At 43.0% G+C, this 21707-nt stretch overlaps 1 protein-coding gene across 4 annotated transcripts; it reads right to left on the bottom strand.

Annotated features, from left to right (window-relative positions):
• Positions 1 to 7928: 7928 nt before the first annotated feature.
• LOC115119162 (ras GTPase-activating protein-binding protein 1-like) lies at positions 7929 to 18222 on the bottom strand. Of its 4 annotated transcripts, none has more exons than XM_065018340.1 (12): positions 17796 to 18222; positions 14263 to 14379; positions 13442 to 13520; positions 13027 to 13200; positions 12813 to 12903; positions 12465 to 12558; positions 10628 to 10856; positions 10082 to 10183; positions 9666 to 9783; positions 9254 to 9382; positions 8833 to 8942; positions 7929 to 8682 (listed from the first exon to the last, which is right to left on the bottom strand). In XM_065018340.1, the coding sequence occupies exons 1-12, from the start codon at positions 17840 to 17842 to the stop codon at positions 8440 to 8442; spliced, it is 1533 nt and encodes a 510-aa protein (XP_064874412.1). In that variant the 5' UTR covers positions 17843 to 18222; the 3' UTR covers positions 7929 to 8439. The 4 variants fall into 4 exon arrangements, with proteins under 4 accessions (XP_064874412.1, XP_029503776.2, XP_064874414.1 ...); XM_029647916.2 differs by lacking the exon at positions 17796 to 18222 and adding an exon at positions 16433 to 16558; XM_065018342.1 differs by lacking the exons at positions 14263 to 14379; positions 17796 to 18222 and adding an exon at positions 13815 to 13854.
• Positions 18223 to 21707: the final 3485 nt, after the last annotated feature.

The following is a 21707-nucleotide window of genomic DNA, read 5'->3' on the forward strand; positions in this document are numbered from 1 at the left end:
TTCACTATATAGGGTTTCACTATGTAGGGAATAGGGTTTCACTATGTAGGGAATAGGGTTTCACTATGTAGGGTGAAAGGGTTTCACTATGTAGGGAATAGGGTTTCACTATGTAGGGAATAGGGTTTCACTATGTAGGGAATAGGGTTTCACTATGTAGGGAATAGGGATTCACTATGTAGGGAATAGGGTTTCACTATATAGGGTTTCACTATGTAGGGAACAGGGTTTCACTATATAGGGTTTCACTATGTAGGGAATAGGGTTTCACTATGTAGGGAATAGGGTTTCACTATGTAGGGTGAAAGGGTTTCACTATGTAGGGAATAGGGTTTCACTATGTAGGGAATAGGGTTTCACTGTGTAGGGAATAGGGTTTCACTGTGTAGGGAATAGGGTTTCACTATATAGGGTTTCACTATGTAGGGAACAGGGTTTCACTATGTAGGGTTTCACTATGTAGGGAACAGGGTTTCGCTATGTAGGGAATAGGGATTCACTGTGTAGGGAATAGGGTTTCGCTATGTAGGGTGAAAGGGTTTCACTATGTAGGGAATAGGGTTTCACTATGTAGGGAATAGGGATTCACAATGCAGGGAATAGAGATTCACAATGCAGGGAATAGGGATTCACGGTGTAGGGAATAGGGATTCACAATGCAGGGAATAGGTATTCACAATGCAGGGAATAGGGATTCACAGTGTAGAGAATCGGGTGGGCTCTGGTAAAAAACAAAGTAGTGCACTATGTAGGGAATAGGGTGCCATTTGGGAGGGGTTTGTCCAGCTGGAGGGTCGTATGCTGGAGGTTGTTGCCAGCTGTACCAGCACCTTCTCAGCCCATGTGGGTCACAGGGTGGGGATAACAAATATGATACGGCCGATACACCCTGAGAGGTTACGTTGCATCCTCCTCCACATCATGAATACTAATGAACACAGTCTCTGGCCAACTGCTTGAAGACCTTGTCCTTGTTCATGAGGAAATCTACAGTACCATTTGCTGGGGTGTGTTCATTAGAACACACTATAGCAACCCTAATCCTAAATTCAGGTAGTAACTTTTATTTTATTTTATTTATTTAACTAGTCAAGTCAGTTAAGAACAAATTCTTATTTACAATGACGGCCGACCAAAAGGCTAAATACCTCCTGTGGGGCCTCGGATTAAAAAAACAAAATAAAAAAACAAATGACATATAGATGTAGAACAAAACATACATCACAACAAGAGAGACAACACAACATTACATAAAGAGATACCACACAACATTACATAAAGAGAGACCACACAACATTACATAAAGAGAGACCACACAACATTACATAAAGAGAGACAACACAACATTACATAAAGAGAGACAACACAACATTACATAAAGAGAGACAACACAACATTACATAAAGAGAGACCACACAACATTACATAAAGAGAGACCACACAACATTACATAAAGAGAGACTACACAACATTACATAAAGAGAGACAACCCCACATTACATAAAGAGAGACCACACAACATTACATAAAGAGAGACCACACAACATTACATAAAGAGAGACCACACAACATTACATAAAGAGAGACCACACAACATTACATAAAGAGATACCACACAACATTACATAAAGAGAGACAACCCCACATTACATAAAGAGAGACAACCCCACATTACATAAAGAGAGACCACACAACATTACATAAAGAGAGACCACACAACATTACATAAAGAGAGACCACACAACATTACATAAAGAGAGACCACACAACATTACATAAAGAGAGACCACACAACATTACATAAAGAGAGACCACACAACATTACATAAAGAGAGACAACACAACATTACATAAAGAGAGACCACACAACATTACATAAAGAGAGACAACACAACATTACATAAAGAGAGACCACACAACATTACATAAAGAGAGACCACACAACATTACATAAAGAGAGACCACACAACATTACATAAAGAGATACCACACAACATTACATAAAGAGAGACCACACAACATTACATAAAGAGAGACCACACAACATTACATAAAGAGAGACCACACAACATTACATAAAGAGAGACCACACAACATTACATAAAGAGAGACCACACAACATTACATAAAGAGAGACCACACAACATTACATAAAGAGAGACCACACAACATTACATAAAGAGAGACTACACAACATTACATAAAGAGAGACCACACAACATTACATAAAGAGAGACCACACAACATTACATAAAGAGAGACTACACAACATTACATAAAGAGAGACCACACAACATTACATAAAGAGAGACAACACAACATTACATAAAGAGAGACAACACAACATTACATAAAGAGAGACAACACAACATTACATAAAGAGAGACTACACAACATTACATAAAGAGAGACCACACAACATTACATAAAGAGAGACAACACAACATTACATAAAGAGAGACCACACAACATTACATAAAGAGATACCACACAACATTACATAAAGAGAGACAACACAACATTACATAAAGAGAGACCACACAACATTACATAAAGAGAGACCACACAACATTACATAAAGAGAGACCACACAACATTACATAAAGAGAGACTACACAACATTACATAAAGAGAGACCACACAACATTACATAAAGAGAGACCACACAACATTACATAAAGAGAGACTACACAACATTACATAAAGAGAGACCACACAACATTACATAAAGAGAGACAACACAACATTACATAAAGAGAGACAACACAACATTACATAAAGAGAGACAACACAACATTACATAAAGAGAGACTACACAACATTACATAAAGAGAGACCACACAACATTACATAAAGAGAGACAACACAACATTACATAAAGAGAGACCACACAACATTACATAAAGAGAGACAACACAACATTACATAAAGAGAGACCACACAACATTACCTAAAGAGAGACCACACAACATTACATAAAGAGATACCACACAACATTACATAAAGAGAGACCACACAACATTACATAAAGAGAGACCACACAACATTACATAAAGAGAGACAACACAACATTACATAAAGAGAGACAACACAACATTACATAAAGAGAGACCACACAACATTACATACAGAGAGACCACACAAAATTACGTAGAGACCACACAACATTAAATAAAGAGAGACCACACAACATTACATAAAGAGAGACCCCACAACATTACAACAAGTCACCTAAGACAACAACATAGCAAGGCAGCAACACATGACAGTACAACTTGGGAGTAACACAACATGACAACAACATGGTAGCAGCACAAAACATGGTACAAACATTATTGGGCACAGACAACAGCACAAAGGGCAAGAAGGTAGAGACAACCATACATCACGCAACGCAGCCACAACTGTCAGTAAGTGTTCATGATTGAGTCTTTGACTAGGGGCTGTTGTAATGACCATATTACAGTCAAACCGTCAGTCGTTAGTCATGACCGCAGTAAAATTCGTGTGGGGGTGTTTTGCTGGTGACACTGTCTGTGATTTATGTGGAATTCAAGGCACCAGCATGGCTACCACAGCATTCTGCAGCGATACACCATCCCATCTGGGGTACACTTAGTGGGACTATCATTTGTTTTTCATCAGGACAATTACCCAACACACCTCCAGATTTTGCAAGGGCTATTTGACAAAGTAGGAGAGTGATGGGGTGGTGCATCAGATGACCTGGCCTCCACAATCACCCGACCTCAACCCAATTCAGATGGTTTGGGATGAGTTGTACCGCAGAATGAAGGAAAAGCGGCCAACAAATACTCAGCATATGTGGGAACTCCTTCAAGACTGTTGGAAAACCATTCCAGGTGAAGCTGGTTGAGATAATGCCAAGAGTGTGCAAAGCTGTCATGGCAAAGGATGGCTACTTTGAAGAATTCAAAAAATAAAATATATTTTGATTCGTTTAACACTTTTTTGGGTTACTACATTATTCCATATGTGATATTTCATAGTTTTGATGTCTTCACTATTATTATACAATGTAGAAAATAGTAACAATAAAGAAAAACCCTTGAATGAGTAGGTGTGTCCAAATATTTGACTGCTGTATATTTTTTTAGGAACTCAGTTGAAATTGCTAAATCTTCTCTACGCCCCATGGAGAAAAATGTGTAGAATTGCAGGAACTGAACTTTAAAACATATTTAAAACAGGGGGGGTTGTGGGTACTCATGATGAGTTCTGATTTGTTAGGGCCCCCACCCCCATCACAGTAGCCCATCCCTGGTCTAGCCTATACTCCAATGTTAAACAAATGATAGTAATCACCTTTTGAGTGTGGACTGTATTACTATGTATACTGGGTGGACAGGTTACCTGATGCTTTGCCCCAATACTTACTATCCATGAGTCTGGGAGAGAACGTATAGGCCTAGGCGATGCTGTTGATTCATTGATTGTGCAGGGCGGCGTACAGAGTTAGCCTACAATTATAGTGAATGTCCTATTGATGTTCCAAAGGTGTGCCTCAGCAGACCGTATGCGGCTTGAATGCATGGGGGTCTGGAGATGCTAAACATGTTTATGTTCATTAATGTAAATTACCGTGGGACTTAGCATGACAATAAAGGCTGACAAAATTTCATGACCACCACAGCCCTGGTAATAACACTCTGTTTCAACCCTAACTTCAGGTAGTACCACCCCATTTCAACCCTAAATTCAGGTAGTACCACCCCGTTTCAACCCTAACTTCAGGTAGTACCACCCCGTTTCAACCCTAACTTCAGGTAGTACCACCCCGTTTCAACCCTAACTTCAGGTAGTACCACCCCGTTTCAACCCTAACTTCAGGTAGTACCACCCCGTTTCAACCCTAACTTCAGGTAGTACCACCCCGTTTCAACCCTAACTTCAGGTAGTACCACCCCATTTCAACCCTAAATTCAGGTAGTACCACCCCATTTCAACCCTAACTTCAGGTAGTACCACCCCGTTTCAACCCTAAATTCAGGTAGTACCACCCCGTTTCAACCCTAAATTCAGGTAGTACCACCCTGTTTCAACCCTAAATTCAGGTAGTACCACGCCATTTCAACCCGAACTTCAGGTAGTACCACCCCGTTTCAACCCTAACTTCAGGTAGTACCACCCTGTCTAAACCCTAAATTCAGGTAGTACCGACTAGTGAATACACCCAAGGTGTTCATTAGGCACCAAACTGAAGAAAACGGACTGTAACAGGGAGGCTGGACGTGTCCAATAACAAACCGATACGTGTTTTCCATTGGAAACTGGTGTGCATTGTGTGCCCTAATGAAGACCCTTGATATCAGTAGGATTTGGGAATGTTTTGCAAGACACTCACGTTGACATTGAGGATAAGTCTTTGAGGCTTTGATTCAAGTATCTACATATCGGTAATTCAAGGATCTCATCTTTCCCTCGATCCTGACTTGTCTCCCAGTCCCTTCCGCTGAAAAACCTCTCCACAGCATGATGCTGCCGCCACCACCATGCTTCACCGTAGGGATTGTACTAGGTTTCCTCCAGACCTGACGCTTGGCATTCAGGCCAAAGAGTTCAATCTTGGTTTCATCAGACCAGAGAATCTTGTTTCTCATGATGTGAGAGTCCTTTAGGTGCCTTTTGGCAAACTCTAAGCGTGCTGTCGTGCCGCTTTCTGAGTGGATTCCGTCTGGCCACTCTAGCATAAAGGCCTGATTGTTGGAGTACTGCAGAGATGAGAGAACCTTCCAGAATGACAACCATCTCCACAGAGGAACTCTGTCAAAGTGACCATCGGGTTCTGACCAAGGCCCTTCTCCCCAGATTACTCAATTAGGCCGGGCGGCCAGCTCTAGGAACAGTCTTGGTGGTTCCAAACTTCTTCAATTTAAAAATGGAGGCCACTGTGTTTTTGGGGACCTTCAATGCTGAAAAAATAATTGTACCCTTCCTCAGATCTGTGCCTCGACACAATCTTGTCTGAGGTCGACGGGCAATTCTTTCAACATCGTGGCTTGATTTTTGCTCTGACATGCACTGTCAGATGTGCCTTTCCAAATCATGTCCAATCAATTGAATTTACCACAGGTGGACTACAAGTTTTAGAAACATCTCAAGGATGATCAATGGAAACAGGATGCACCTGAGGTACATTTACGAGTCTCAAAACAAAGGGTCTGAATACTTATGTAAATAAGGGATTTCTGTTATTTATTTTAATACATTTGCAAACATTTCTAAAAAACAGTTTGTGTGTAGATTGATGAGGGGAAAGATCGTTTCATCCATTTTAGAATAAGGCTGTAACATAATAAAATGTGGGCAAGGGAAGGGGTCTGAATACTTTGCGAATGCACTGTAAGGCCTTCACTAGAGTGCCACTGCTTCCGGTCTTCTGCCTTTTGGGGGATGTTCTCTCCTTTTCCGCGGCTCTCTGACAGGTTTCCTTTTGGCGGCCACACTTCCTTTTCTTATAATTTTCAAAAAAATATGAAATTTACTGAAAATATATTTAAACATGAGCTGAAATAACTTATCCCAGAAATGTTCCATACACACAAAAAGCTTCTTTTAAAAAAAAAAAACGGTTGTGGAAAATGTGTTTACGTCCCTGTTTGTGAGCGTTTCTCTTTTGCCAAGGTAATCCATCCACCTGACAGGTGTGGCATATCAAGAAGCTGATTAAACAGCATGATTACACAGGTTCACCTTGTGCTGGGGACACTAAAGGCCACTAAAATGTGTAGTTTTATATCACAAAAAGCAATGCCACAGAGCGTGCAATTGGCATGCTGACTGCAGGAATGGTCACCAGAACCATTGCCAGATAATTAAATGTTAATTTCTCTACCATAAGCCGCCTCAGTTGTTTTAGAGAATTTGGTAGAACATCCAACCGGCCTCAAAACCGCAGACTACATGTAACCACACCAGCTCATGACCTCCACATCCGGCTTCTTCCCCTGCGGGATCAGAGACCAGCCACCCGGACAGCTGATGAAACTGGGTTTGCACAACCAAATAGTTCTTTCAAACTGTCAGAAAACATCTCAGGGAAGCTCATAGTCCTCACCAGGCTCTTGAACTGTTCAATGGCCACAGTGGAGAATTGTGCTCTTCGCAGATTACGTCTGGTTTCAACTGTACTGGGCAGATTGTGTATGGCATCATGTGGGAGAGCGGTTTACTGATGTCAACATTGAGATTTCTCCATGGTGGGGTTATGGTATGGGTAGGCATAAACAGACAACACAATTGCATTTTAAAACAGATACCCATTGTCATGACATCTGCTACCATCACCTCATGTTACAGGATAACTCACCCATGTCGCAAGGACCTGTACACAATTCCTAAAAGCTGAAAATGTCCCAGTGCTTTTGGTGGCCTGCACACTCAGATGAGTCACCCGTTGAGCATGTTCTGGATTCCCTGTATCGACATGTACAACCGCATGTCCTGATATTATCCATCAACTGAACAGCCATTGGAGAGGAATGGGACAACATTCCACAACCAACCTGAGTAACTATGCAAAGGAGACGTTGCGCTGCACGATGCTAAATGTGGTCACACCAGACACCGACTGGTTCTGATCCACACCCCTACTTTTTAGAAAGGAACCTGTGGACCAGACGCAGGAGTCTTCAGTCATGTCAAATCCATAGATAAGGGCCTAATGAATTTACTTCAATTGATTGATTTCCTTACATGTAACTAAATTTTTTTTATTTTTTTTAATCGTGGCATTTATATTCTTGCAGTGTATATAGGGGCAGTTTCCCAGACACAGATTTAGGCTATACCTGCACTTAAGTTAAAAACTCACTCAAATGGACAATCTCCACCAAAAACCTCCTTAATCTGTGTCCAGGAAACAAGTCCATAAAAAGCAGCACAATGTATACAATACAAAAGTCAGGTTTAAAACAGTAAATAATGTTTATTCAGTTCTCTCATCAGCTGATTGGTATTGTCATGATGAAGTACATCAGTGAAAGGCAGACTTGTTACATGCTCGATAATAACCATTCAGAACCATGATTCAATTTGGCAATTTAAAATAAAACCATTACTTGCATTTGACCTGAAAAGACGGTGGTGGTAATACACAGGACTGCCCAAGCAGTACATACACGTTCCTTTAAGAAACAGGGAGAGAAGGCCAAAACCAAACTGGGCTGTTCCAATTCAACTAGTCAGTTTAGACTCTTTACTTTCTTTCCACAAATTCAAGTTCGGGACGTAAAAGGCGAGGAGAAATGCCCAGATCATGTCAACGTCGGGAGAAAGGAGAGATGGATCACATTCCAGAATCCCAGGGTAGAAAACAAAAAGCCAACGGGAGGGAGGGATGGAGAAGCCATCTTTGTACAATACTCGAGTCGGGGAGACTGACATCAGCAGTTGTAGCTGGCATGGTACATTAGACGTTCACTGACGAGGTCCCATGTAGCGACCTCCTTCACTGGGTCCAGTACCTCGTCCAGAGCCAAAGCTGGGTTTCTGTGTCATGCCACCCCTGGTGGGGGGGCCTCTGGGCCCTCCTATCCTCTCTCGGGGCCCTCCGGGGCCACCTGGACCTCTGGGGCGGATGTCTCGCCGGTCCCCTTCCCGGGCGGAGCGAGTCTTTTTTTCCTCCACGTTCAGTCGGATGTCTCCTCTGAACTTAATGGGCTACATAGGAAAGAGGACTGTCAGTACATTCATTCATATGATCAAAAACAACTAAAGATCAGAGTGAATCCAAGGCTTAACAAAGTAGAGTTAAATTCATCAAATCAGCATGGGACCTAGTAATGAAAACATATTGAAAATAATTCTTACCCGGTTGCTTAGGATTTTCTGTACAGGTTCAAAATCGTCAAACACCACGAACCCAAAGTTGGGAAGCTTCCCTCCGCTGTTGATCCGTAGCTCAAGCACAGAACCATACTCTGTAGGAGGAACCAGATCATAGAAAAATTACAGATCAACCATTTCAATTCATTACTTCACTTGCTACAAAAACATGTATCATATTCTGTGGCAGGGACACAGATCGTTTAACATTACAGAACAATGATTTTAATCAATTATTTCAAACCCTTTTTACAGGTCATTTGGGGGGGGGGACTATGATTAATGAAGACCAGCCACCTAAATCTGGCATTTCGACACCCCAGCAGTCAGTTGAAGCCATACAAATCCATTCATTAAAACACTTTTTTTTTTTTTAACAGACCATTTAAATAAAAATGTGACATACGCTGGAAAAACTCCTTGAGCTCTGCCTTGTCCACATCATGGGGGACGTTTCCTACGAAGAGCTGGTGAGCGTCTGGATACCTCACCACACGGCGAACCTCCGACGACTCTCCCTGCTCTCCTTCCCGCACTGCAGACAAGAGGAATGAGAGATCACTTTAGTAACGGACATGCAACTCTATCCACATGTCTGATGTTTCCTCAAACAAACCAGACCAACACAGATCGGATTACATTCAATGTAGACAGCACACTGTAGCAAAACATTTTTAAAAAAAAATATATATATATATATATATATATTTTTTAAATCTGTTCTTATTGGATGACGTCAGGTAGTACCGCCCAGTTTCACTTCATTTCAAAACGTTTTCTACATCCTAAACATGACCCAGCTGTCTGGTGGACGGTACCTCCTGGTCGGGGCCCTCTGTTGACTGGTGGGGGGCCTGGCCTTGCTTCCCGTGGTCTCTGGTCTCCTCTCGGTTGTGTTCTCTGTGCTGCGGCTTCCGTTTTCACCTCCACCCTGGGCTAAAGCGCCAAGACAAAACAACGACAAACCAGACTAGAAGACCAAGACAAGACTTCAAGCTACATAACCAGTTGATTGAATGTGTTCATTGCCCTTTTAAGAGGAACCTTCATTAAAATAAAGTCAACAAATGTGTTTCTTATACCTAATAGTTTTTCTTCAACTGGTAGGATAATCCTAGATACGTAATAGGAGATTTTAGCCCTCTTAGTAATCAATGTAGTACAGGTGGTCGTTTCTTCCACTGGTATTTAATAGATGATTTTTACATTGAGAAAAGTAACAAAGTTAACGTACCGGTGCCGAGGGGACTTTGACGACGTGGGGGGGGATGCCAGAGACGGGGACAGCGCCGCTAGGGGGAAGGTTCTTACTGGTGACAGACGCCCAGGAGAAAGGCTGGAGGAGAGACCAAACAGACAGTATTAAATTAAGCTGAACGAGGTCTGGTAGCTGTACAGGGAAACCACTAGAAGCAAGGTAAAACTAATGAACATCAAAAAGAAAAAAGGAATTCTCAGCAATTGCTAATTTTGTAAATAAACTAATCAAAGCTGATTGTCATTTACATTTACATTTAAGTCATTTAGCAGACGCTCTTATCCAGAGCGACTTACAAATTGGTGCTTTCACCTTATGACATCCATGCAAACAAAATGGTTCTTAAACCAAAACAGAATAGGTGTAGACAGGTCACATGGGATTGCCTAGTGACCTCAGCATTGACAGAGGATAACCAGATCAAAAACACAGCATCCAGAGACGATTAGACAGCCAGGTCACACATGGAAACCTGACCACCACGTTGACATGACCGTAGCCAAAACGAGGGTTGAGCCCTACCCGGTTATCTTCAGTAGCGGGTGGAGGGGCAGGGTCAGCAGAGGGCAGGGGTGAGGAGACAGGACACTTCTCTGCCTGCTCCTCTGTAGTGTGGTGTTGTTGCTGCTGGGTCTCTGGATCCAGGACCGGTTTTCCATCCACCACGTCTGGATCTGGCTCCGCCTCCGCCTCAGGTTCAGGCTCTGGGGTTACAGCTACCTCCTCCTCCACTAGCCCCTCTGGCTCGGTGCTGAAATAGCCCAGACACAGATCTAATAATAACCTCAAGCATATTCTGGCCATAGACTTCTCATAAAGAAACAAACGTTCTAATTTGAGATAAGGAACAAGGAGAATATGCATTGCAGCATGCTACCTTCCACAGTTCAGAGGTGGCGACTAACGGAGACTAAAATGTAGGCTAGAAAAATCATGTTGCACTTATTTGGTAAACCAACATTTCGGCATTAGTGCCTTCTTCAGCGTTACGATGCATATAACCACATTATGCCAAAATGGTGGTTCTCCATCTACACGTGGACACCTGCTCAAACATCTCATTCCAAAATCATGTGCATTCATATGGAGTTGGTCACCCTTTGCTGCTATTAACAGCCTCCGCTCTTCAGGGAAGGCTTTCTACTAGATGTTGGAACATTCCTACGGGGACTTGCTTCCATTCAGCTAAAAGATCATTAGTGAGGTCGGACACCGAGGTTGGGTGATTAGGCCTGGCTCACAGCAGGCGTTCCAATTCATCCAAGATGTTCGATGGAGTTGAGGTCAGGACTTTGTGCAGGCCAGTCAAGTTCTTCCACACCGATCTTGACTAAACAGAGGAAAGGGCCTTCCCAAAACTGTTGCCACAAGTTGGAAGCATAGAATTGTTTAGAATGTCGTACGCTGTAGGGGTAAGATTTCCCGTCACTGGACCTAAGGGGCCTCGCCAAAACCATGAAAAACATCCGCAGACCATTCCTCCACCAAACTTTACAGTTGTCACTATGCAGTCAGGCAGGTAGCATTCTCCTGGAATCCGCAAAAAAACAGATTTGTCCATTGGACTGCAGACGCTTGGCATTTCCCATGGTGATCTTAGGCTTGTGTGCGGCCGCTCGGCCATGGAAACCCCACTTCATTAAGCTCCCGACGAACAGTTATTGTGCGGACGTGGCTTCCAGAGGCAGTTTGGAACTCGGTAGTGAGTGTTGCAACCGAGGATAGATGTCGGTCCCATTCTGAGAGCTTGTGTGGACTACCAATTAGCAACGGAGTCGTTGTTGCTCCTAGACCTTTCCACTTCACAATAACAGCACTTACAGCTAACCGGGGCAGATCTAGCAGGGCAGAAATTTTACAAACTGAATTGTTGGGAATGTAGCATCCTATGACAGTGCCACGTTGAAACTCACAGAGCTCCTCAGTAAGGCCATTCTACTGCCAATGTTTGTGTATGGAGATTGCATGGCCGTGTCCTCGATTTTATACACGGGTCAACAACTTGTGTGGCTGAAATGGCCGAATACACTAATTTGAAGGTGTCCACATACTTGAGCTAGCTCTCAGTATTCACTCACACAGAACTAATATAATTGCAACATGTAAAGTCTTGGTCCCATGTTTCATGAGCCGAAATAAGATCAGAGAAATGTTTCATAAATACAAAAAAACATTACACCCCCATATCCGACACTCTCACTAACATACCGTCTCTATTATGAAGGGCATGTTTGCCACCACTCATGCGCCAGTAATACAGACTTATCATTGAGGATTAAAAAAATTAAAAAGTAGAGTAGGATTGCTGATCTAGTCAAGACTAAGATGATATTAAGAGAAGATGATTAAGTTCCCTTACCAGGGTGTCTGTTCGTAGAAGCCCGCAGCCTCTTCCTGGTTCACCTCTGGTGATGGTACCCTCTCCTCCATCTCCTCCACATCCTCGTCAGACTCTGAAACGTCAACATGAGTCCCACTTAGACGTTTTGGGGCAGAATCAAATACCCATTCCATTTGAGTCATTTAGCAGAGGCGTATTATTCACTAGTGTTGACCCATATGGAAGGTAATGTAGGAGTTTAAAAAAGCACTGTGATGGAGTTCAATAAGAACACTTCTAACCATTATGTATTAGTCATGAGAAGTAAATTACATATGAAACAACCAGCCAACTGTAAAGCAGCTTCCTAATCTTTAACAGGCTCACCTTCAGGGGGTTCTGAGTCAGAATCCCCAAACACTTCGTCTTGGTAACGGAAAACATCGTTGTGAACGTAGAACTTGTTTGCTACAGTGCCCTGAAACACCAACGTCACTGAATTTTAACACAAAATTAACCCGATAGCTGAACTGGACCACACTAACACAATAATGAAAACGTTTCAAGGACAAATGTTCATCTATACAGTTGAAGGACCTACCTCAGGGGCCAGCACGAATGTCTGCATGAATTTGCGCATGGGCTGCATGTCGTTGGACAGCTCCCCCATCACTTGCACCACCACGCCCTCGTTCAAGGTCGCATGGGCGTCCACGTGTCTGATCTTGGTGTGGCAGTCACGAAAGTTCAGCGCCAACACTTTTTTATGAATCTCCTTTTCACATAAATAAAAAAAACCTTGATGAGAATCTCAAACTTAAGGGTTAGCCTTGTATCAGAATGCCTAACTGACAATACATTAGCCATCTTTAATAACAATGATAGAGCAACGTCATAAAATCATGAGTGGATGTGTCACATTGGATATTTGACAAATGAAACCCATATTACTGGTTCACTAAGGTTTCATGAAGTATTGCAGACATAATTTAGGGAAGTCGTTTTGCAGCACGCACTGACTGGCCGTAGACCGCGTCAACTGGTTTGCCATTGTCCAGACCGCCGTGGACATAGGAAGAGTTCTTCCCATAAAACCTAAAAGAAGTTGAAAAATCAGTTATTTATTTTATTAGAGACATAGATAGCCCACTAATATATGAAAGCAGATCATGGAATAGATACTGGTGTGGGACAAATTCTCTAGTAATGTATTGGCTTTACCTGTGCAGGTAGTCAGGTGGCTGGTTAAGTAGTGTGTAGTACTGTATTGGCTTTACCTGTGCAGGTAGTCAGGTGGCTGGTTGAGTAGTGTGTAGTACTGTATTGGCTTTACCTGTGCAGGTAGTCAGGTGGCTGGTTGAGTAGTGTGTAGTACTGTATTGGCTTTACCTGTGCAGGTAGTCAGGTGCCTGGTTGAGTAGTGTGTAGTACTGTATTGGCTTTACCTGTGCAGGTAGTCAGGTGCCTGGTTGAGTAGTGTGTAGTACTGTATTGGCTTTACCTGTGCAGGTAGTCAGGTGGCTGGTTGAGTAGTGTGTAGTACTGCATTGGCTTTACCTGTGCAGGTAGTCAGGTGCCTGGTTGAGTAGTGTGTAGTATTGTATTGGCTTTACCTGTGCAGGTAGTCAGGTGGCTGGTTGAGTAGTGTGTAGTACTGTATTGGCTTTACCTGTGCAGGTAGTCAGGTGCCTGGTTGAGTAGTGTGTAGTACTGTATTGGCTTTACCTGTGCAGGTAGTCAGGTGCCTGGTTGAGTAGTGTGTAGTACTGTATTGGCTTTACCTGTGCAGGTAGTCAGGTGCCTGGTTGAGTAGTGTGTAGTACTGTATTGGCTTTACCTGTGCAGGTAGTCAGGTGCCTGGTTGAGTAGTGTGTAGTACTGTCGGACAAACTCCCGCCCGACGAGCTGGGCACTTGGCTTCTCCATCACCATTTCTTTGGTCAGCTGGAGAGAACTGAAAAGGGGACAAGGTGTAGTTGTCATCATGGTGTTGATAATTGACTGGGAGGTGAATAGCAGTCTGATCTCAAATTAAATTTTGTAGGTTGCATACAAATGATCTGTACCCGTTCTGGTCACCATCCGTTTCTGTTCAGTCTGAAATCCCACTAGCCATATAGCCAAGCTACACTAGATGACCAAATGTATGTGAACACATCAAACTTCCCCCCTTTGCTGCTATAACAGCCTCTACTCTTATGGGAAGGCTTTCCACTTGATGCTGGAACATTGCTGCGGGGACTTGCTTCCATTCAGCCACAAGAGCATTAAGGCCTGGCTCGCAGTCAGCATTCCAAATCATCCCAAAGGTGTTCGATGGGGTTGAGGTCAGGGATCTGTGCAGTCAAGTTCTTCCACACCGATTAACATTTCTGTATGGACCTCACTTTGTGCACAGAGGCATTGTCATGCTGGACACACATAATTGTATGTTGTAGTATTAAGATCTCCCTTCACTGGAACTAAGGGGCCTAGCCCGAACCATTATTCCTCCACCAATCGTTATAATTGGCACTATGCATTGGGGCAGGTAGTGTTCAAGGCATCTGCCAAACCCAGATTTGTCCGTCAGGCTGCCAAATGGCGAAGCGTGATTCATCACTCCAGAGAACGCATTTCCACTGCTCCAGAGTCCAACGGCGGCGAGCTTTACACCACTCCAGCCGACGCTTGGCATTGCACACAAGCCTAAAATCACAGTGTGCAGCTGCTCGGGCCATGGAAACCCATTTCATGAAGCTCCTGACGAACAGTTATTGTGCTGACGTTGCTTCCAGAGGCAGTTTGGAACTCGGTAGTGAGTGTTGCAACAGAAGATATACGATTTAATGCGCTTCAACGGTCCCATTCTGTGAGCTTGTGCAGTCTACCACTTCACGACTGAGCCGTTGTTGCTCCTAGATGTTTCCACTTCACAATACCAGCACTTACAGTTGACCGGGGCAGAAATTTGACAAACTGATTTGTTGGCATCCTATGACAGTTACATGTTGAAAGTTAGTGTGCTCTTCAGTAAGGCCATTCTACTGCAATTGTTTGTCAATGGAGATTGCATGGATGTGTGCTCGATTTTATACACCCGTCAGCAACGGGTGTGGCTGAAGATATATATACACACACACACATAGCCAATCATGAGACAAATGCAATCCGAGGATGTTACAGGAGGCTGTGCAAGAGCATAAATCATTTGCATTCCAAGTCAACCAAGAATTGGTTTCAGTTCATAGTAGTATGAAATTCATTGTGGGAGACAAATGGGTCACCCAGACCCACCCAGCTAAGCTAGTTACCTAGCGTTAGTTAGCCAAGTGTCTATACCTAAAAATAAATAAATAAATAAAAGGCCAAGATGCAACACCGGTCACGCCACGGACAGAAAAATAAAAAATACAGAAATGACGTTTTTGCCCTTCAGGGAAAAAAAGGGTTTTTATTTAGTTGTCCAGACAACTATCCTAATAGCCAATCAGCTGACAGCTGGAACTAGCTTCGACATCTTTCATAAGCAGCACGTGCGGCGAATAGAACGCTGCTGCCTAGCTGGCTAGCTGGCTAACTTTTCCCCGTTCAGATTTTAATTCAGCTAACAGTCTAAAACAGCAGACAAACTGTTCATCTTCGACAAACTGATATTGTAAACATTTCAACAAAGAGGCGTTGGGTGGTAAAACACTTATTTTTAAATACACCGCTAACTGGACAATCATGTCTCGCTAGCTGTTCCATTAGCTAAACTACGTAAATCAGGAAAGGCCTTTCTTTCAACCATCGGATTAGCTGACTATTTAGACAGTCAATTTGGGCATTGGCCGACTGATTAAACCCACGTCAACCGATGCAATGTCATTAATCACACATTGAATAAATGACACGAATTTTCTAGATGGAGTTAACTCCAAGATCGATTTTAGCTTCATCATGCGAACTAGCGTTCACGATAAGATTACGGGTATTAACAGCAGCGGATATTTATTTAATCATGCTACACAGGGTATTGTACTTACCAGGAGGCAATTGTTCAAATCGTTAATAAAGTGATTTCACTGAATCACCTCCGCTCTGCCAGGCGGTAGCTAGAACAACGTGTTCGGCTGCTCTTTTACCGGTCTCAACTGTGGGACATGGACAACCTACCGTGATTCTCCCCCCCCCCCCCCCCCCGAGATATATGAACCAATTAATATACGGCGAGAGGAATTGTGTCACCAATCAAATGTTTGTATTCTAAGCAGTTTGGTCTACAACCAATTGTTGTGGAGTATGTGTCTACCTGTCGTTCTAAATGTAGCCAATAGGAGACGTGGTGGATTCCGGTTATAGGCACGCTTGGTAAGACATTTGACGGAGCAGCAGCACGCCGGATCATGGCCCCGAACGAAATTGTCGGGGGTATTTTTCGTTCGTTGCACTTGGTTCAGCTACCCCGACACACATTTTAAATTTATTTTTAATTTAAGCTTTATTTTAAGAGGAAGTCGTGCTTAGACCAAGGTCTCTTTCAAAGATGAATCCACAGCCTTATTTCTATTACAGCATATTGGATGACTGGAATATAGTTAACATTCACCGGGTTAAATCTACCATCAATAGGTTTAGGCTACCACATGATACTCAAATTGTCCCTATACCCATCACGAGGTTGCTACAACCTAGCCTACGAATGAATGTTCACAATTTAGGTGCACACAACACAGGTCGAGAGATTTGAGGTGATAGACAAAGACATGTAATACCGCCTTGAACACTAGCCTGTATCTAGCTGATATAGTGCATGGTTTCCCAAACTCAGTCCCCGTGCACAATAGTTTTTTTTGCCAAAACACTACACAGCTGATTCAAATAACCAATTCAGCATGAATCTTTGATGATTTTAATCAGCTGTGTAGTACTAGGGCAAAAAAACGGGCAGGACCAAGTTTTGATTACACCCTAGATCTGTGTTAAATCAGGTATGTTAATCCCTATTACATTCCGTTTAATTAAATGTTTTTCAACACAATTGGCAGAATGAATACACCCCTGATCACACACAAACAGTTCACTTTCATAGCCACAAAAAAAAAACAGGTTGTAATTCCTTCTCGCATCTCTGCACTCCTCATCTCGCTTGTGAACTTCAGTGCACAATACATCAGCTGTCTGACCAGGTGAAAAAAAAACTTTCAAAGCCCAGCCTTCATATCATAACCGCTACATACAACTTACATCATTGTCACCATATTAGCTAAAGTAACGTCATAGTCAACATAGCTAATAGATCTAACATGTTAGTAAACCCGCTCTAATCATGCAGTACAGTCAGTAAGCAGTTTAGCAGTTACACCGGCGGGCTCCGGTGGCAGTACATTTGTAAAACCAAAAGCTTACCTTGACTTGTAGTTCCAGTGTTGGATGGTCAGCCAGCTGGTTAACATAGCATCCCTCTGAGCAGGGTGTTTGAGTAGGCTAAACTAGCTAGCTAGCTAGCTGCATTTGCTAGCTAAATGAGTGAAAACTCTCCCCTCCATTTTTGAAAAAAATATTTGTTCAAAACTATTATCTAACTTTTAGTCAACTACTCACATGTTATGCAGTACTGGGCTAGCTGTAGCTTATGCTTTCAGTACTAGATTCATTCTCTAATCCTTTGATTAGGTGGATATGTCAGTTCCATCAAATTTCTCTTTGCTTACTTACAAGCCCTTAACCAACAATGCAGTTCAAGAAATTGTAACGATGTGTGCTGAGAGTCAGGAAGTGTGTTTTAGTAAATAAACGCACAGTAAACCAAGAAACACAGACATGAAACAGAAACAATAACACCTGGGGAAGGAACTTAAGGGCGTGACATTATATATATATATATATATAGGGAATGTAATCCGGGAAGTGATGGAGTCCAGGTGAGTCTGATGACGCGCAGGTGCGAGTAATGACAGATGTGCGCCATAATGAGCAGCCTGGTGACCTAGAGGCCTGAGAGGGAGCACACATGACAGAAATAGAGTTAAGAAAAGATTTACTAAATAAACAAAAGTAAAAATAAAAAGTAGCACATGCTGCAAGAGCTCTGATCGGTTGGAGGATGTCCTCCGGAGGTTGTCATAATTATTTTGTTACTATGGAAGGGGATGAGAACCATGAGCCTCCTAGGTTTTGTATTGAAGTCAATGCACCCAGAGGGCAGAAACTAGCTGTCCTCTGGCTACACCATGGTGCTACTCTACAGAGTGCTGTTGATGCTACTGTACACCATGGTGCTACTCTACAGAGTGCTGTTGATGCTACTGTACACCATGGTGCTACTCTACAGAGTGCTGTTGATGCTACTGTACACCATGGTGCTACTCTACAGAGTGCTGTTGATGCTACTGTACACCATGGTGCTACTCTACAGAGTGCTGCTGATGCTACTGTACACCATGGTTCTACCCTACAGAGTGCTGTTGATGCTACTGTAGACCATGGTGCTACTCTACAGAGTGCTGTTGAGGCTACTGTAGACCATGGTGCTACCCTACAGAGTGCTGTTGAGGCTACTGTAGACCATGGTGCTACTCCGCAGAGTGCTGCTGATGCTACTGTAGACCATGGTGCTACCCTACAGAGTGCTGTTGAGGCTACTGTACACCATGGTGCTACCCTACAGAGTGCTGTTGAGGCTACTGTAGACCATGGTTCAACCCTACAGAGTGATGTTGATGCTACTGTAGACCATGGTGCTACCCTACAGAGTGCTGTTGATGCTACTGTAGACCATGGTGCTACCCTACAGAGTGCTGTTGATGCTACTGTAGACCATGGTGCTACCCTACAGAGTGCTCTTGAGGCTACTGTAGACCATGGTGCTACCCTACAGAGTGCTGTTGAGGCTACTGTAGACCATGGTGCTACCCTACAGAGTGCTGTTGAGGCTACTGTAGACCATGGTGCTACCCTACAGAGTGCTGTTAAGGCTACTGTAGACCATGGTACTACCCTACAGAGTGATGTTGAGGCTACTGTAGACCATGGTGCTACCCTACAGAGTGCTGTTGAGGCTACTGTAGACCATGGTGCTACCCTACAGAGTGCTGTTGAGGCTACTGTAGACCATGGTGATACCCTACAGAGTGATGTTGAGGCTACTGTAGACCATGGTGCTACCCTACAGAGTGTTGTTAAGGCTACTGTAGACCATGGTGCTACCCTACAGAGTGATGTTAAGGCTACTGTAGACCATGGTGCTACCCTACAGAGTGCTGTTAAGGCTACTGTAGACCATGGTGCTACTCTACAGAGTGCTGTTGATGCTACTGTAGACCTTGGTGCTACCCTACAGAGTGCTGTTGAGGCTACTGTAGACCATGGTGCTACCCTACAGAGTGCTGTTGAGGCTACTGTAGACCATGGTGCTACCCTACAGAGTGCTGTTGATGCTACTGTAGACCATGGTGCTACCCTACAGAGTGCTGTTGAGGCTACTGTAGACCATGGTGCTACCCTACAGAGTGCTGTTGAGGCTACTGTAGACCATGGTGCTACCCTACAGAGTGATGTTGATGCTACTGTAGACCATGGTGCTACCCTACAGAGTGCTGTTGAGGCTACTGTAGACCATGGTGCTACCCTACAGAGTGCTGTTGAGGCTACTGTAGACCATGGTGCTACCATACAGAGTGCTGTTGTAGCTACTGTACACCATGGTGCTACTCTACAGAGTGCTGTTGATGCTACTGTAGACCATGGTGCTACCCTACAGAGTGCTGTTGATGCTACTGTAGACCATGGTGCTACCCTACAGAGTGCTGTTGAGGCTACTGTAGACCATGGTGCTACCCTACAGAGTGCTGTTGAGGCTACTGTAGACCATGGTGCTACTCTACAGAGTGCTGTTGAGGCTACTGTAGACCTTCATTTCAAAACAGTGTGTTTCAATAAATTATTTGGTGACGTAAATATATTTTGTATAGTTTTAACTAAATGTTTCACGATTTTTATTTTTATGAAATCCACAGAGGATGGTGCTTGCCTTCCTCCTCTGAGGAGCCTCCACTGATCAATACACATCAAACACATCAATAGATTATACATATCAATGTACACATTTTACATTTTTGTAATTTAGCAGACACTTATCCAGAGCGACTTAGAGTTAGTGATTTCAAACACATTCTTCAGTAAAAAGGTCTTCAATCAGCCTTTTGAATAGTGCAAGAGGCACCAAGTCATTCAACTTTAGAGAGCCTTTGAGATCATTCTACAAGTAAAGTGCAAAATAAACTAAAAACAGATTTACCTCTCAGTGGACATAGTAGGGATCTCCAGAGTTAGCTATCCCCGAGACCAGGTCTGGTATCTCGTACGTCTGTAACGATGAAGTAAAGTACAGTGGAAGATATACAAGAGGCCTCTGTAAACAAACAGAGTGCAATGCATCGATCTATAAGACTTCAAAGAGGGCCAGTTTACTTTCTTATACAGAATGCAGTAATGTGTCCTGAACCCATCCAGTCATTGACTGAAGCAATCGCCCTTAATAAAGCATAGTGCGTTAAGATAAACAGTGTCGAATGGCTTCAATACAGTGACAGCTTCACCTGGTGGGCACTGTTATTTTTCAGCACCAATGGAATGAACCCAAAACTGAAACTTCTGCCCAAAAGGTGTGACAGGCGAGTTAAATCAAGCATGCCTATAAATTATAGAGAAGTTATGCATTCATCCACTAGGTGGCGACACAAATCCACCCAGAACTCTTCATGTGACATGGCGTCTGGACTGAACTGTAACCGGTAGGGGTTATTCTCAATCCCTAGTTCTACGATTATGAATTTGTGTTCCTCTGATGGTTGACCACTCATATGGAACCTTATCGTATATCAGAAGTTTTGCCCAACGTCTATCAAATAATTTGCTCTGGTCATCTTCCCTCCATTCTTTTGACTGTCATGATTCTTTTTTTGTTGTTGAAGATATTACATTTTGCTAAAACTTTTTAGGTTGGGCTATTAATGCATCCTGTTCAGCGGTGACGCGTCATTCAGGGCAGTGCCCCACCTGTTTTATATATATGTAAATATAACAAATGTTTTCCTTGTTTTGCATGTTATTTTGACATTAATACGTGTCACATATCAGTTTGCAGACAATGTAAAAAATTATAATAATATAGTTGACAAAGCTGCATACAAACTTAGTCTGTTTTTTGCTTTCTTGAGGAAGGCAGCTCCAAAATGCAGATGTTTCAGCCCAGCCTAGTGCTTTCTGTGGTGATTGGGCAGCTAGCGGAAAATACGGAGCGTATGGGTTTAATGTTTT

Source organism: Oncorhynchus nerka, linkage group LG5 (assembly GCF_034236695.1).
Source record: "Oncorhynchus nerka isolate Pitt River linkage group LG5, Oner_Uvic_2.0, whole genome shotgun sequence".
Taxonomy (NCBI): domain Eukaryota; kingdom Metazoa; phylum Chordata; class Actinopteri; order Salmoniformes; family Salmonidae; genus Oncorhynchus; species Oncorhynchus nerka.